Below are 15,976 nucleotides of genomic sequence, written 5' to 3'. Positions count from 1 at the left end.
GGGTACAGAAACATCCACATCTATAAGGAAGGGGGTAACACCACTTAATAAACGCCACTGTGTAAACGGGTATCATTAAGTTTCTAAAAAATAATATAAAAATCACTTCTGAACGTGATAAAGTGATCCCATAAGCAATTCACACTTATCCAAACTTACCATACTTCATACCATTGGTTATCTATTGAGGTACACGGGGTGTGAATGGTTAATTCGATGTCGCAAGTAGCCTGTACTTCTCTAAGTTTTATACCCAGCACTTAAACTATGCGTGTAGTGGGCGGACACTTGGAAGACTCCTTTACTCTGGGACTTATTTCACTTTACAATCATACACCACGACTCCTGTCAAATCATTCACATGCCTGCTTTTTCGATCTCTTTATCGATATTTTGTTTTTCTTTATTAAATATATGTTCATGTTTTTTGTCCACACGATGATTACCGTTATTTTATTATTCTGTTTGCACGCCTCAGTCATGGGTGAAGAGTATGCGAATCAAGAATTTGATGATAATATTGATGAGCTTTTCAGCGACCTGGAACGAGATTCTGTGAGTTTATGTTTTTTTTTTTTTTTTTTTTTTTTTTTTGTTTGTTTGTTTTGTTTTGTTTTTTTCTAATACCTGCATTAATTGATATTTGCATCTTGGGGAAGTGTGTGAAGCTTAGCATGACCAACTTGTGTTTGTTTACATGAAGTAATATTGTGTCTCGTTTTTTGTGTTATAAAAGTTTGGACACCGAGTTCCACGGCAAGTTAACAAATTGGTAAGTAGCAGAAAATAATAGAACACCTGGCTGAATTGCAGTGATGTTTACTCATTCAAGGTCATTTTACTGACTTGAGGTATCGTGCGTTTGTATTGTGTGCGGTAACTACGTTGCAGCAGTGAAATGTATTTTTTTTCTTTCTGTTTGGCAATGTTACAGTAAATTGAATATAATGTCTGATATACTGTATCATGTCTTTTTTAAAATCATACTTGTTACTGCATGTTACAAAATACAGTCGTCTTTGAGCTTTAAACCAAAACAATTAATACATAATTAACTACAGATTGATATGTCTACAAATAACAATACCAAGCCTGAGCTTTCTAATATTATTCTCTTTTCATGTAGGTTTCTATATGATTGGTGCAGTTTTTTATTTATTTATTTATTTATTTATTTATTTATTTAGTAAGTCCATTGTAGTTATTTGAACTAGTTGGCTGTCTTAATGTTGTCAAAGTTTAATCCAGACTGAAATTCACCATTTGCATGTTATGCAAGAATCAACACATACAATGAAATCTGTAATGTACCACTGTCTTAAATGTGTTATTTTATTCTTATAGGAAAGCAAGCCTCACATAATAGATTTCAAAGTGAAAACCACCATTATTTCTCGATATGCATTCACTGCTGTTTCCTGCACCATGATCAACAGAGTCTCTGCTGCCAAGGAAGGTGTTTTTCAGATCCAAATCCCAGCAGCAGCCTACATCTCAAACTTTACAATGTGAGTACTATACAGGAGCCACAATGGGACAGATTTACCAAGTTCTTTCCTCCAAGTGCAATTTGAAGACTTAAAAGGGTGTCTACATTCATGTGTTGAAATACTAACTTCATTCTTTCTGATATTTCAGGATCATTGGTGGACGAGTCTATCCCAGTGAGGTGAGGGAGAAGGAGAAAAAGCCTGAGGGCAATAAGAAAGAGGCTAAGAAACCAGGAAATGGAGCCAGTGCAGGCAATATGTGAGAACCAAATACTTTTATTTGAGTTTAGTGGAAATCGGTTTTCTTTTCTTACCAATGATAAAAAAACAGGTATTGGTTGTTTTTGTAAAATTACCCAGTACAAAAAAATTAAGATGCTCAAGAATGGGAAGATATTTAGGAAGTAGGAAGATGTTTAAGCTTGCTAATGCAAAACTCAAAGGAAACTAGCTTTAGTATTGTGCCTTCTGAACAGTCAAAGTGCTATTTCTGCATGTACATCTACAAGTGTTAGATTGTTATACAGGAAATAGTGGATGATTGGAGATCAGTAGAAGAACTCTGACACTGGAATACAAGGGAAGAAATGTGAATAGTTTTAGCTCTAGGTTTCTGGTTTGATTCTAGACACAGTTAAAAGTAAGCAACCTGGTCGAACTTTATAGACCTAAAGTATCTTATGGTGCCCTATGCTTCCAAAGGACATGTCCAAATGGTATGGAAATAACATTATCATGGCTAACAATGACGGACAGTGTTGTATAATACACTGCTCACTTATAAAAGTTTACCATGATGTGCTTGCATGGTAATTTTGTAGTTGACCATGCTTTTCACGTGCTTACACTGTTACGCTGTGCTTTACCATGTCTGTGTACCTTCAAATTACTTTTACTGTGCTTTTACCTAGGTATACTATCAATCAGTTTGTACAGTTGTTTGCATTGAAACTTTGAGCTTGGTGGTTTGGTTCAGTTTGTTATACATTTTGAGGCATTCTAGGTTTTACTGAGTGTTTAAGTAGCAAAACTGAGTGTGTCATCTGCACACTGTGGCTAATGTGTGGCTAAAATACAGAATGGATAAAACTGCTAGTAAATGTGAGTCTTATTTCCATCCCTGGAACCAATATTAATTCATTTTTGGTTGCATAGAGTTGCAAGAAGGGGTATAGAGATTACACATTATATTCCAGGTCTGTAAAGAGATTTCCAAAGGACAGGGTGCAGATTAAAAAGCATCAGGCTTTGAATTTATTGTCTTGTGTCTGAAAGTTGAAGCAGAGATAAAATGCCCCCTTCAACCCTGTACAGAGATGCCATTTTATTTTAATACTGTTGGCTTGAGTGTATATCCTTTGAGATACATGAAATGTGCTTTGAAAAAAAAAAAAATTAAATCTTTCAAAGCCTTTAGAATCTTTAAGAATGTGTTTTTTTCACATGCAGAGAAAGTGAGATGGAAACATTTCGGATTGCTGCCAGCATTCCTGGAAAGAACAAAGCAACCTTCCTACTGGCCTACGAGGAGTTATTGCAGAGGCGTCTGGGAAAATATGAACATGTGACCAGTGTTCGCCCCCAGCAACTGGTCAGCAAGCTGTCAGTGGAGGTGAACATCGTGGAGCATTCTGAGATAACCTTTCTTGAAACCCCTCCGTTGAGGAACGGGAGGACATCCAGCAGTGTAAATACAGCTAATCCTAACAGTAAGAAGAAATCCCTTATTTATGGTACCTATTGATGGGTGTACATGTATAAGTTCAATACAGTTGGCCGCAGTGCAGGACATCTATTTTATGGAAATCCTAATCCTGTGTAATGTTAGTTTTATGTCTGTTTCTCTGTAGTTTGGACCAGTACATTCCCAGCAGTTTAAGGTCACGAGGAGAACTGTAAAAGGTTAATACAATTCTCTTAATGAAGGCGAGAGAGCTGGTCCACCTGGTAGGTGTAGAAGGTCAAAAGTTCAAATTTCTCTACAAGGTTGCAGTAATTGACCTCTTTGGTGGCCACATTAGCAGTCTCCTTACATTTCTTTTGATCAGTTTCAGATAAGTTGCTTTGGCTCAGTATCCAATTTGTCCAGCCACCAATTGTGTTGTACACCACATGTTTTCTCATCGTGTTCTTTCTTTATTTACAGGTATACCAGAAGCTCCTCTATCTACTGTTGTCAACCGGGCCAAGACCACATGCAAAGTAACCTTCAGCCCCAGCATCATGCAGCAAGCAAGAATAGCACGGAATGGCATACTTGGAGACTTTGTCGTTCGATATGATGTGGAAAGAGAGCTGGGGATAGGAGATATTCAGGTAAACTCTTTATTGAAGCCTTGCCTAATGTCCATTACTCTTGACATAACTTTTAGTGAAAGAAAATAAAGAAAATATTAAGGGTGTATATATCTGACTAATTTGTCAATCAAACCTAAACTTTTCTGCAACATTTCAATCTTCACAACAGAATGATTCTGAGTGGCCTTATTTGGTCCTAAAGAAAATGAAGCCTAAGGAAGCACAGTGGGTTAATTCCCCTTCTGGATTCAAGTTTAGGTTTTATGGTCTCTGCCTTGCCCTGAGTGGACATCAAGAAGTAGCAGCCCAGCTCAAATAAAGTCTGCATTTCAAGCTGAGACTGCTTTTTATTTTATTAATGATTTTTCTCTGTGTTGTGTGTTGTCTTGTACTAATGCCTTAATTGTTTGAAAGGTGGTCCAAGGACCCATTGTAAATGCACACTAGCAATTTAGTGTGCAGTTAAATAATGCTTAAAAATAAAAGCCTATGCAGCTACCATGTACAAAGCAGATTATCTGCAAAATACTAATTTTTCTGAAGGGCTTACCCAGATGGTTAAGGATTGTAATGTTGCCAAGCAACCTCGCAAATTAAACTGTTCTTAATCCCATAATCTAATATTCAAATTCTGTATGAAATGTATGTGCAGAAATAGTGAAGTAAAATATAAATTAAATTTATTCTGAGACAGCTGAAACACAAATCAATGTTTTTATGATTTGTAGTTGACATGAAATGTTTCGGCCTCTCAGTCAAGTGTTAATGTTTTCTTTGGTTCACACAATTCTGTTGATAAAAAGGTCTTTTGTAAGCAGTATAAACTACATTCCTAGCATTTCTTTTAGGTTTTAAATGGGTACTTTGTGCACTACTTTGCACCAAAAGACCTGCCTGCTGTTCCCAAGAATGTTGTTTTTGTGATAGACACCAGTGCTTCCATGGTCGGAACTAAAATCAGACAGGTGAGTCTGATCTTTCAAGTTTGTGGGTTTTCAGAAGTGTGCTAATACTTATGTGAAAGTGAGCATCTTTTTATTTATTTTTTTATTTTAGCGTGACCAATTATTATTTGTATTTATTTTCCCCCAATTTGGAATGTCCAGTTATGTTTTTCTGCTCACCGCAGCGAGTCCCCACACAGCACAGACATTCTGAGGGCGTGTGAGCGTCCTCCGATCTCACAAGCTTAAAGCCAGAATCACTTACCCAGAGCATTCCAGAGCAGAGGTGGGTGAGCTACCGATCCTGGAGACCAGCCCTACCTTTTATCCACTCTGAATGTGCTCAGTGTTTGGCCAGTAGGGTTCATTGTTGCGCGATGAGGAGAAGGAATCCCTGCCGGTTTCCCATACCCCACCCCAGGAGCGTCAGCATCAATGTGACGCCCCCCTCGGGGTCCCCAGCAAAGTTCGGCCTCTTTGCACAGCCTGGATGTGAACTGGCGCCATCCAAGCTGTGTGATTCCTCCTGCGCTCCCAGCGGCAGCGCTTTAACTGGATGAACCACTCAGGGACCCCTACAGTGAGCATCTTAGCCACTGTACAAAGGTATAAATCCTGCCAATTTCCCGTACCCCCTGTTCACCTGCAGAGATAATTATGTGGTTAGTTTAGATAATGATATAAATAAAACATAATCTAAATAAAACATAATGCACGCACACATAAACCACTTGAGAGCAAAACAATACATGCAGTTAATTACCTAACAGCCGAGATCAAAGTGCCCACGAAACCTCCCCCCCCAATTTCCTCTAACTATATCTTATTGTCGTTTCACAAGAATTAGCTCTTGCTGCTTTCTTGTAATACATTGCTAGCAAATTCTTTGTAAAGAATGTTTTTTCACATTACTTAGAGAGCTTGAAAGTAAAATGCAGCTCACACACCAGCTGGGGCACAATTACAATAATATGACTTCTTTCGCATCAAATGCTCTGGCTGTGGTACCTCACATGCTCGAATGAGAAAATTCAATAGGAATCTCAGAGCAAAAAGAAACACATTGTCTGTCATAGATTTCCGACAGCCAGTAAACAGCTGACCCATTACAAAAACGAATTTCTGATAGCCAACTTGCTGTTAAAAAGAGTTTTGTTTTCCAGGGTTTCTGCTCCTTTTCAAATCCAAAAGAAACAGTTGGCATGTTGTTCCCAGCATGTATGGGACTTTGTAGCATAGTAGGGCATGGCTGTTAAACAAGGGAGTCCTAATAAGCAGTGGCAAGCAAGCATTGGGTTACTGCTGTCATACATAAAGCTTTTCACCATATCCCTGGGAGGGTGGAAAAAAACTTAACAATAATGACATTAAGCATGAAAACTACACTTGGAAAAGCTATGTAATACAAACAGGTCCAATATAAAGGAGAAAGCCATTCACTGGAACAGATTGGTGAATTTTAAGTAAATGTGGAAACAGAATTGCAAATCCTGACCTTGCCTTCCTACCGAAAGACTGCTCAAAAAAGAGCTTAATACACTTGGAAGTGTTTACTGGAAACTGAGATTCAAACAGATGTTACAGAAACACATGATTACTGCAATTTTGAAATATTTGATAAACTGGCACATTCTAGGGTAAAACAACAAAGTGTAGAACCATAAGCTTGGGATTCGTTACAAGTGCTATTTTTGCGTTCAGACAAATAACAAAATGTCATATAAAGATTAACATGTTATTTCTACAGGTTGAAAACATATAACTTGTAAAGGTAAATTTCCAATTAGTATTCCTTTGATAATAAAAAAATTTTTTTTACTAGTTGATCATGGACTGTGACAAATAAGTATGTTTTATCAACAAGGAGCCTGAAACAAGTCGGACCTTTGCATTTGTCCGAATTATAAAGAATTGTTCGAAGTTGATTCCTACCTGTTTGTCCAATGTAAGGATAACACGAGGAACAGGAAGGAAACTTAAACCATTCTTATCGAATGAGACTTTAACAACGTCAACTCGGTCCTTAAAACCGAAAGTGGAAGGATGTGGGGGGGGGGGGGGGGGGGGGGGGGGGGTGGACACGACCCCAAGCACAACCCCCCCCCCCCCCCCCCCCCAAAAAAAAACAAGCACTATTTAAAAGGCTGACCAATTTGATACAGTACATTAAAAATACGTGCCCGAGTTTTAACTTTAAGCTGTGGTTTCCTGTAGACTAAAGAAGCCCTCTTCACCATTCTCAAGGACCTCCGACCTCAGGATCACTTCAACATCGTCAGCTTTTCGAACCGCATCAAAGTCTGGCAGCAGGGAAAGCTGGTACCTGTTACCCCAGATAACATCCGGGATGCCAAGAAATTCATCTACCTCCTCAGCCCCACCGGAGGTAGAGAATGTGTTCACTGCTTAAGCTGAACTGTCTCCATAGTTACCAGAAGATGCATTGAGCTTGGTAAAAGGTTAAAGAACATGTAAGCCTTTTAATCAGGTTGAGATTACATAAGCAGATAAATATTTATTTTTCATACAGGGCATAGTGTGTATTAACCAAGGATTTAAGTGTTCTTACTTTTCATTAGCATAAGAACATTCTCATAAGTATCTTCAAGACCTAGAGTATCTTCTTGTTTTCCAGTCTGTGGTGAAGCCCTTTTATCCTTCCACAATATTATAAGTTTGATGGAAGTACTTAGCTCCCAATTCCCACTCTCTCTCCGTGGGTTACAAATAAAATAATCCTATCTGACAGAATTGTTTATCAGTGGAATGCTCCTGTAGAGCCCTATTAAGTGGAACACAGAAAAGGAAATTCTCGTGGCATGGTCTTAACCGGAGCGAAAACAAAAAGAGAATGTTGTGCTATTGAGGCATTTGAGGTTATCACAGCTTTACCATTGGCGTAAGACTTCTCCTCCAGAGCCTAAACGTTACAATTAATTTCCTAAAGGTGTGTGGAGTTGTTCTAACTTATTTCAGTTGGTTTGTAGAACAATACATTTGTTGGGGTGTTGGGGATTTGTTGTAAGATACTTTTATCAATGCAGCAGAGTTGGGTCCAAGGCAAAATTATAGCCAGTTTACCTTTGTAATGCAGTATGGGATCAAGATAAAATACTGTAGTTTATTTAATACAGTTATATAAATTGAACACATTGTGGGAACAGGTGGGGAAAATGTGTTGCAAACCAAACAGTTAAAATAGTGTGTGTGTTGTGTGTCTGTGTGCGTGCGTGTGTGTGTGTGCGTGTGTTTATGTCACACCTATGACCTGTTTCCATTTTGTTTGTCTTTCATCAGCTGGGCCTCCTTTTTATTTTAACAAAGGATAAAATCGCTCAGTTCTGTATTTATTACACGTGAAAGGTTATCCTCTTGTGTTTCTAGGCACTAATATAAATGGAGGCATCCAAACAGGAGCCACGTTACTAAGTGACTACAAGGCCAGTCACAGAAGGACTCAGGGGAGCGTCTCCCTGATCATTTTCTTGACTGACGGGCGGCCCACAGTGGGAGAGACCCAGTCCTCCAACATCCTGAACAACACCAAGGAAGCGGTCCAGGAGCAGTCCTGCCTCTTCAGCATTGGAATCGGCAATGACGTCGACTACAAGCTGCTGGAACGCATGGCACTGGAAAACTGTGGCATGATGCGGAGGATCTACGAAGATGCGGACGCCAGAACAATGCTTAAAGGGTTTGTGTCTTATTCAGGCAGCTGTAGCTTCCTAACCTGAAATATCAAAAAGCTAATAAAAAGGCTGAAATATAATTGTAAACACGGTTGCTTTTCTGGAAGGAGAATCCGCCCATAACCAATACATCATCAGCAAGCGCATAAAAGCTCTGTGTACTATTCATTCTTGTCGCTTCTTTTTGTTTCGGCCTCTCAGTCAAGTGTTGGGAGGCTGAAACGGGAGTTGACCGCTTAGAGCCTGGAGGAAGGGCTGCCCTCAACCACGGATTTCCTGAGGTTTCCCCCTAAAAAAATAATAAATGAGTAGGGTTTTTTTCCTTACCTGAGTGTTGAGCGGTTCGTATTTAGTAGTTCTGCAGGGTTCGTGGTCTGGTTGAGAGGCTGGGCTCTCTCCCTCGGTGCAGTCATGTTCTGGGGGATGGGCCATGTGTCAGCTGCTGATTTTCATTAAATTCAATATTTGGGGGTTAGGTGGCAGAGTGCCACTGTGGAGAGCGTTAAATATTTTTCATTATTCATTCATGGTTTGGCGGCCTCATCATTTCGTGGAGAGGTGGCTACAGCCACTTCTTATCTGCGGCAGTGGGATGCACGTAACTGTTCATGTATTTCCAGCCGGCCTCGCACAGGTAGCCGTCGGGCACCCATGGACGAGGCCTCCAGCCAATTTTATCTTGCAATTGTGGGGTGCGTTAATTAGGCTTCCAAGCTGTGGAAGCTGTTATTGTTGTGTTTATTATTATTATTATTATTATTATTATTATTATTATTATTATTATTATTATTATTATTATTACTATTATTGTTATTATTATTATTATTTTTCCACCAAAAGTTTGTCACATAGTCATGAAAACGCATACTTAAGTAGGTGCCTGTGTGTGGACAAACAGACTGGCATCCCCGAGTGGAAAAAGTTCACAGTTTGGCCACTAGGCTAGATCTCGTGAAAATATTGGACAATTTTCTAAACCCTTGTCGACAAAAATGACTTAAGATGGAAATCTGACAATGTCATCATATAGCGCACGAATGGCGTAAAAAGAAAACGTTGAAACAAAATCGATTGGATGGTTGGTTTGCCCGCCTTGTTGGATTTGCGCCAAATATTCAAAGATCTTCTTGTCTGAAACCGCAATGTTGATTGGCACCAAAATTGTCACGTTTGCTCATGACAAGGTCCTTTCTAAGTTTTGTAAAATCCCCGCTTTTTCATTAAAATACGTGGATGCATATTGATAATTGAAAAATGACTTTTATGACCCATAACAACAACAGTGTTGCACGTATGCTCTTCAATGTTGGCACAGTTGTGCGGCCCATAATAAAGTAATATTCACCTCTCCAAAAGGTTAAGTTAAAATCTGGCTCCTTGCACCTCAGGGATCAAAGATAGAGTCATGGTTCACATGGAACACATATAGGAAGTCATATGTCCTCTATAAAAAAAAAATGTCATTACCCGTGACCTTTGACCTCTGCTGAGGTTCAAAACCCACAAATTTGCCTATAGCTCCTCAGCTGTATCTAACACAGATTAGTGCACTGAAACTTCAGCATAAGATCTGTACATGTTACAATTTAAGTAGCCCTTTAACTAATTATAGGAAACGTAGCAAGCTGGATTAGCGATTATTTGTGATGATTGAACCATGTTTTCTTGGAAGCCTTTATAGTTGCTAGCAACTCTAGTTATATATTATTCTCCATTCATGGTTTGGCGGTCTCGTCTTTTGGGGAGAGGTGGCTCATAGCCACATCCTATCTGCGGCACTGGGATGCATGTATCTGTTCGTGTATTTCCAGCCGGCATCGCACAGGTAACCATTGGGCACCCGCGGACGAGACCTCCAGCCAAATATATATTTCACTCAGGCCCTGAGCGCCCTTCACAGTCATAAATCATCAGCAATTGCAATAGCTGTCATCATCATTCATTCACTGCCATTCATTTAAGCGGATTCTCCATGCTGAAAAGATTTTTTTCTGTGAGCAAAAAAAAGAAAAAAAAGAAGTTGATATCTTCTCAGCATGTGAAATAAGTTAGTGTTAGATCTAAGCACCTGTGTAAAGACAATTGGTTATTCAACCAGAAAGATTAATGCAACTTCATTATGCTACAGGTTTTATGATGAAATCGGTACTCCACTCCTGTCGGACATCCATATCGATTACACAGGAGACACTGTGGAATATGTAACCCAGAAACTCTTTACCAATTATTTTAACGGCTCAGAAATTGTGATCGCAGGCAAACTGTCAGATCAGAGCACAGACTCTTTACATGTCAAGGTGAAAGCCAGCAACAGTGATAAAAGTATCGTGCTGGAGACGAACGTACCGCTACAAGAGAAAGCCAAAGAAGTAGAGAAAAACATTAACAGCTTGGTGAATACAACTGCAGGAAAGGATTACATTGAAAGGCTGTGGGGATACCTAAGTGTTAAGGAGCTTCTTCAGTCTCGGCTCAAGAGTGAGTCCAGCAGGGAGCGGGAAACCCTTTCAGACCAGGCTAAGAATCTCTCCCTGACATACAACTTTGTTACACCTGTTACCTCAATGGTGATAGAGCAGCCTGGCATACAAATGGACAAGCCCAGAGATGATGATGCTGATTTGTCGGATGAAGAGCACAGAGGGAAACCACAGAGTTTACACAGGAACACAAAACAACCAGGTAAAACAATGATACACGTATACAGAACATCATCATCATTCTTCTTCTTCTTCTTCTTCTTCTTCTTCTTCTTCTTCTTCTTCTTCTTCTTATTATTATTATTATTATTATTATTACAAAAAAGAAATGATGACACCATCATCATCATCATGTGTATCAGGGATCACTTGTTTTTACATCTGTCACTGGGATTGAGTTAAAAAAGGGAAATCAGTCCCTTGTGTTTCTAGTTGGTTTCTAATGATATCAATGTAGTTTGAACTTGCAGTGTGACTTTGGAATACAGACTGTTAAGATGTTGTCCTATTCTGGCCCCTGTCATGGAGGAAGTGATATTACAAACAAATATCCATATGAAAATGATGCAGTGATATAGTCTGTCTTTGTTTATGTCACAGTACATTTTTGTGATAAGATTTCATATCAGGTCAAACAGTGTCACGATGAATTCTTCCCTGCTGATGGAAGTGAAAGCAGTCTGAATACGACCTCAGATTGAGTTCCTGTAACGGGCAGTGTTGTGTGATACACTGCCATTACAGACTCTGTCTGTGAGATTAGGTTAAAAGCTCTAAAATGCAGACAAGCCCAGCTCGTTTTTATTGTGGTTAAGAGATTGATTTGTTCGACAGTTCCACTGGCAGATGCAAATAAAGCATTGAGAGGTTTGCATGTTGGTATTATAAATGACTGCAGGATAAGCTGGTCAGGCTGTTTTTGTATAATGATGTCATCTTTAAAATAACCATCCTTACAACATATTCCTAAATGAGAATGCAGTGCCATGATAACTTACTTGCAATTGCAAAATGAAGTATACATTTCAAATGTATTCACAAAACCTACAAAATGCAACACTCAAGTCAACACATCAAACACAAATAGTTAAATTTCCTCTTCAACCAAAATATAATAAAAACAAAAACAAAAAATTATCACAACACAAAAACAGTCTGCTAAACTTTAAACATCTTTGCAATTATTAATTGACGCTAGTTTTATTATTGTTATATACATATTAATAATTAACTACATTATTAAAATATTTAATATATATATTATATATATATATATATATATATATCTATATATATATATATAATATATATATTATATAAATTAATTATTAATAATTATATACACCATGATCTGAGGTGGTAGAGTCACGGGTACTTTGGCTGTAACAGGGTAACCTATTGTTACGTTACCCGGAGATCTCTTCCTCCTTCTCTGTGCTCTTATAAACCCCTGCTACGATATATTGTTTTTTTCTAATCCCTAGATGTTTCTATGAAGAAGCCTGAAAAGAAAATAATTTTTTCAAAAACATCAGGTAAGATTCAGATACGGTATCCTTTGTCAGGTGTTATTCAGGAGGCTTGAACTCACTGCTTCCTTCAGAAAAGTGTCATCTGTGTTTTTGTGCTTTTATTCAGGCCATTAGTCTCCTTCAGTTTAGGACTTTGAAGGGAAATACTTTAAACTCTTGTGTACGTCATATGTGCTGTTCTGTGTAACTCAAAACACTGAATACCTTGTAATTTAGTCCTTTACTGGAGGTTTTACTATCTCCACTGAAAATGTATGGTATATCCCTGGTGGTGGATATACTAGTGGTGCCTGTAAGCACATTTTTGCATTTTACTATCTAGAGATCCACAACCAAAATGTGAGGAACATGTTTTAAATGCATTAGAACAAGTTCAGGGGATGTAGATGCCTGTCAGTCTGTGTTTACGTTCCACATTCATGTTTATGTGTGCATATTATACAGGTATGTGATGACAATAGACTTTTTCATGATAGCCTTTGCAGAAAAGTATGTTAGTAGAATTCTTGGTTAAAGGAATACGTGTGCACAAGGGCAATGAACTCTGGTTCAATCCGCTACTCAAAAAGCATTTCATTAAATAGCAGACTTTAAATGAGGGTCCCATGGAAAAACACAATAGCTTTACAATGCGAAAAGGAAAAGCACAATAACTTGAATTCGTAAAGTTGTTTGGTAGCGATTTATCCCTATCCAAAGCTTTGATAATATTTGACACCCATTCCATTTCCAAATGTTAGCTGGACTTCAATTCATAATTATACATATACATATGAATACATTCGCCTGACACTTTACTTGGAAACAGGGTTTTTTTTTTTTTTTTAATTATAAGGCACCTCTTAGGCAATGTATATTTTAAAGACTTTCCTTCCCAGTACCAGGAGATCCAGTGTACTTTGTAGCAATGCATTTATAACCTGTAATTGACTGGTTAATTGTCCTCATCCTTCAGCTGACGGAGACCCTCACTTTGTTGTTGATTTCCCCTTAAGCAAGATGGCAGTATGTTTTAACATCAATGGAGAGCCAGGAGATGTTCTCCGGCTTGTATCAGATAATAAAAACTCTGGTAAGCATTGTAATAAAAAAAGCAAGTTTAAATGCCATTATTATCTGAAACCTAACTTGTACCCGTTTTGTGCTCATTTGTCTAGTTTAAAATTCTAGACAGACCAACACACAACATTAAAACATTTTAGCTAAAAATAGAAGGAATTGGAATTCAAGCATAGTTGGTTTCTTTTAATTAAATAATTTAACTTTGCATACTGTAAGAGTTTTCTTCACTACCCTATAGTTTCCTCTGCGTATTCTTTTATATTTGTATCTATTTTTGAAGGCGTCACGGTAAATGGGAAATTGATTGGAGCTCCAGCACCTGTCAACAGTCACAAAAAACAGCGGACTTACTTCAGCACAATCACAATCATGGTCAGCAAGCCACAACGGTCATACATTGAAATCACCCCTCGCAAAGTCATCTTGGACAGTAAGGACAGGATGGTCCTTCCATGTGATAAGTCATCAGCTGTGGAGAGGGATGGCTTGACAGTGTCAATCGTAGGGAAATCCAACATTACTGTAACAGTGCAGGGATCCATCACTTTCATAGTCCTAGTCCATCACTATAAGAATCCAGCTCCATACCAAAGAGACCACCTGGGATTTTACATCTCCAGCAGCAAAGGCTTGTCCAGTGATTCACATGGACTCTTAGGTAAGTCGTATTTTGAATTCCATACCTAAAAGCAAACAGGAAGACTAAAAATAATCTCCCATATATATGACATTGTCAAGTGTGCATTTTCGGTATTAAAGTGTGCTAATTTTATGGTGTTTTATGCTTGGTCCTCTGGCCAAATTCCAACAATGCAATGTAGTCGGTAGAGATCAGTCTCCTCCTAGCAAAAGAACTGCACAGTGCTGCATTGGCTCATGCTCAGTGCTAGGTCATTTCAGCTTGATGTATTCACACTTCTACACGTCTATCATACAATTTTCCAGGGCATGACCATGTTTCCCTTTTGACATTTAACCAACAACGTTATTTACTCCAACTTAAAGTGAAAAAGACATTAAAATATAGATTTATTAAATGGCACAGTCCGAATACATCAGTATTGCAGTATTCCAGATTATGTCAGCTTCAGTCGAGCGCACAACACTATGGTCTCACGGGCACAGCTTTGAAGACCACTGGACTGGGTTGATCATGTGACAGTTTGGGCCAGTTCAGTTTTGTAACTCGCATCCCTGTGCACTAGAGTACCATTTACAGAACAGGCTTCAATTGTGATGTTAGTTAAAAAAAAAAAAAAAAAAAAAAAATCCCAGGAAAACACTGTTGAGACATGAGACTACTCTGAACTTTAGTTTCTCTGAATGGGTTCCTGTTATACACGTTTTTAGTAGCTTTTACCATGAAAAAGGGTATACTTATTTTGTCATACAGAACATTTCACAGGGGTACCATTTTTTGAAAAGGTTACTGAAACGACAGCAATTGACACTGTTATTAGGATGCCAACTTTTAAAATGAAAAAAAGTGTTATAAAAATATGAATACTAATCCTTTCAATTTACTTTCAGGCCAGTTCCTGTATAAGGAAGTCAGCGTCACTGAGATGCCTGTAAATATGACCATACAGGAAAGCCTGCTGAATGGGACTAAATTAAACCAGGAGCCCCAGAGTCCCAGCACAGCCCTGAAGGTAAAAGACAGGGTGGTGCCTGCAGTGAAGAAGCAGAGAAAGATACACAGTGGCAGACACCATGTGGACTGCTGGTTTGTGAAAAACAACGCAGCCAAGCTCATCGATGGGGTGTATCAGGACTACGTTGTCTCACACCTCTTTGACACCGCAACCGGATCAGACACGTCCAATGAACTTTAATCGCTTGCCTAGTGCATCATCTGCATGTCAGCGTAAAAACCCTGAGACAACGGATACAGGAACTCTTTAAGAGCTGCTGGTTATTACTGTTGATATTAATCAATTCTACTAGGTGCTCTGCTTGAAAGGCATGTCTTGAAATACTTAAAGGGGAACTAAATGTTGCTTTATCTAATGCATTGTGCAGTCGTCTTTTTACTAATTTATTTATCTCTATTGCAGAAAGTCTCAAGTTCTTCACAGCTTAATAAAGGAAGAGCAGCTTACTAGCAACTACAGTGCTACAATGACCAGTTCATGAAATGTACCATGTAAACAAGGATAACTAGGGTAACACATTTTGTACAGTACTATTTTCCAGATATGGTTTGCACTGTCAAATAAAAACTATATATTTTTTTTCATAGATCAATCCAAAATCTTATACCAGTTTTATTTTGCTTGATTCAAAATAGGATCAAGAAATGCCACTAATGTTTGAATGGAAGATGGTATATGGGATCAAAGTGTTGCACTGTAAACAAGTCTGTATATACTGGATGATGACCTATACAAATTAATTGCCTATAATAAACCATTTTTATAACTTTTTTTTTTTTGTATATGAAAATCATTGGTGTTTCCTTTTCGTCCGACTCTGAAAACG

General features: G+C 38.4%; 1 protein-coding gene across 1 annotated transcript; it reads left to right on the top strand.

The window, feature by feature from the left end:
• The first annotated feature begins 296 nt into the window (after positions 1-296).
• Positions 297-15,920, top strand: itih5 (inter-alpha-trypsin inhibitor heavy chain 5). The gene is made up of 14 exons (XM_041254729.1): positions 297-555; positions 737-772; positions 1,345-1,508; positions 1,639-1,749; positions 2,940-3,199; positions 3,637-3,806; positions 4,637-4,753; positions 6,947-7,118; positions 8,117-8,426; positions 10,550-11,103; positions 12,386-12,436; positions 13,389-13,505; positions 13,776-14,153; positions 15,026-15,920. The coding sequence occupies exons 1-14, from the start codon at positions 415-417 to the stop codon at positions 15,328-15,330; spliced, it is 2,886 nt and encodes a 961-aa protein (XP_041110663.1). The 5' UTR covers positions 297-414; the 3' UTR covers positions 15,331-15,920.
• The last annotated feature ends 56 nt before the right edge of the window (positions 15,921-15,976 follow it).

The sequence above is a fragment of the Polyodon spathula genome, chromosome 7 (genome assembly GCF_017654505.1).
Source record: "Polyodon spathula isolate WHYD16114869_AA chromosome 7, ASM1765450v1, whole genome shotgun sequence".
Classification (NCBI taxonomy): domain Eukaryota; kingdom Metazoa; phylum Chordata; class Actinopteri; order Acipenseriformes; family Polyodontidae; genus Polyodon; species Polyodon spathula.
This window is presented reverse-complemented; position numbering and strand designations above follow the sequence as displayed.

Coding starts and splice junctions, on each gene's coding strand:
- itih5 (XM_041254729.1), top strand. CDS start 415: ATGTTCATGTTTTTTGTCCACACGATGATTACCGTTATTTTATTATTC. Junction 556..736: donor GCGACCTGGAACGAGATTCT/GTGAGTTTATGT, acceptor GTGTTATAAAAG/TTTGGACACCGAGTTCCACG. Junction 3,200..3,636: donor AAATACAGCTAATCCTAACA/GTAAGAAGAAAT, acceptor CTTTATTTACAG/GTATACCAGAAGCTCCTCTA.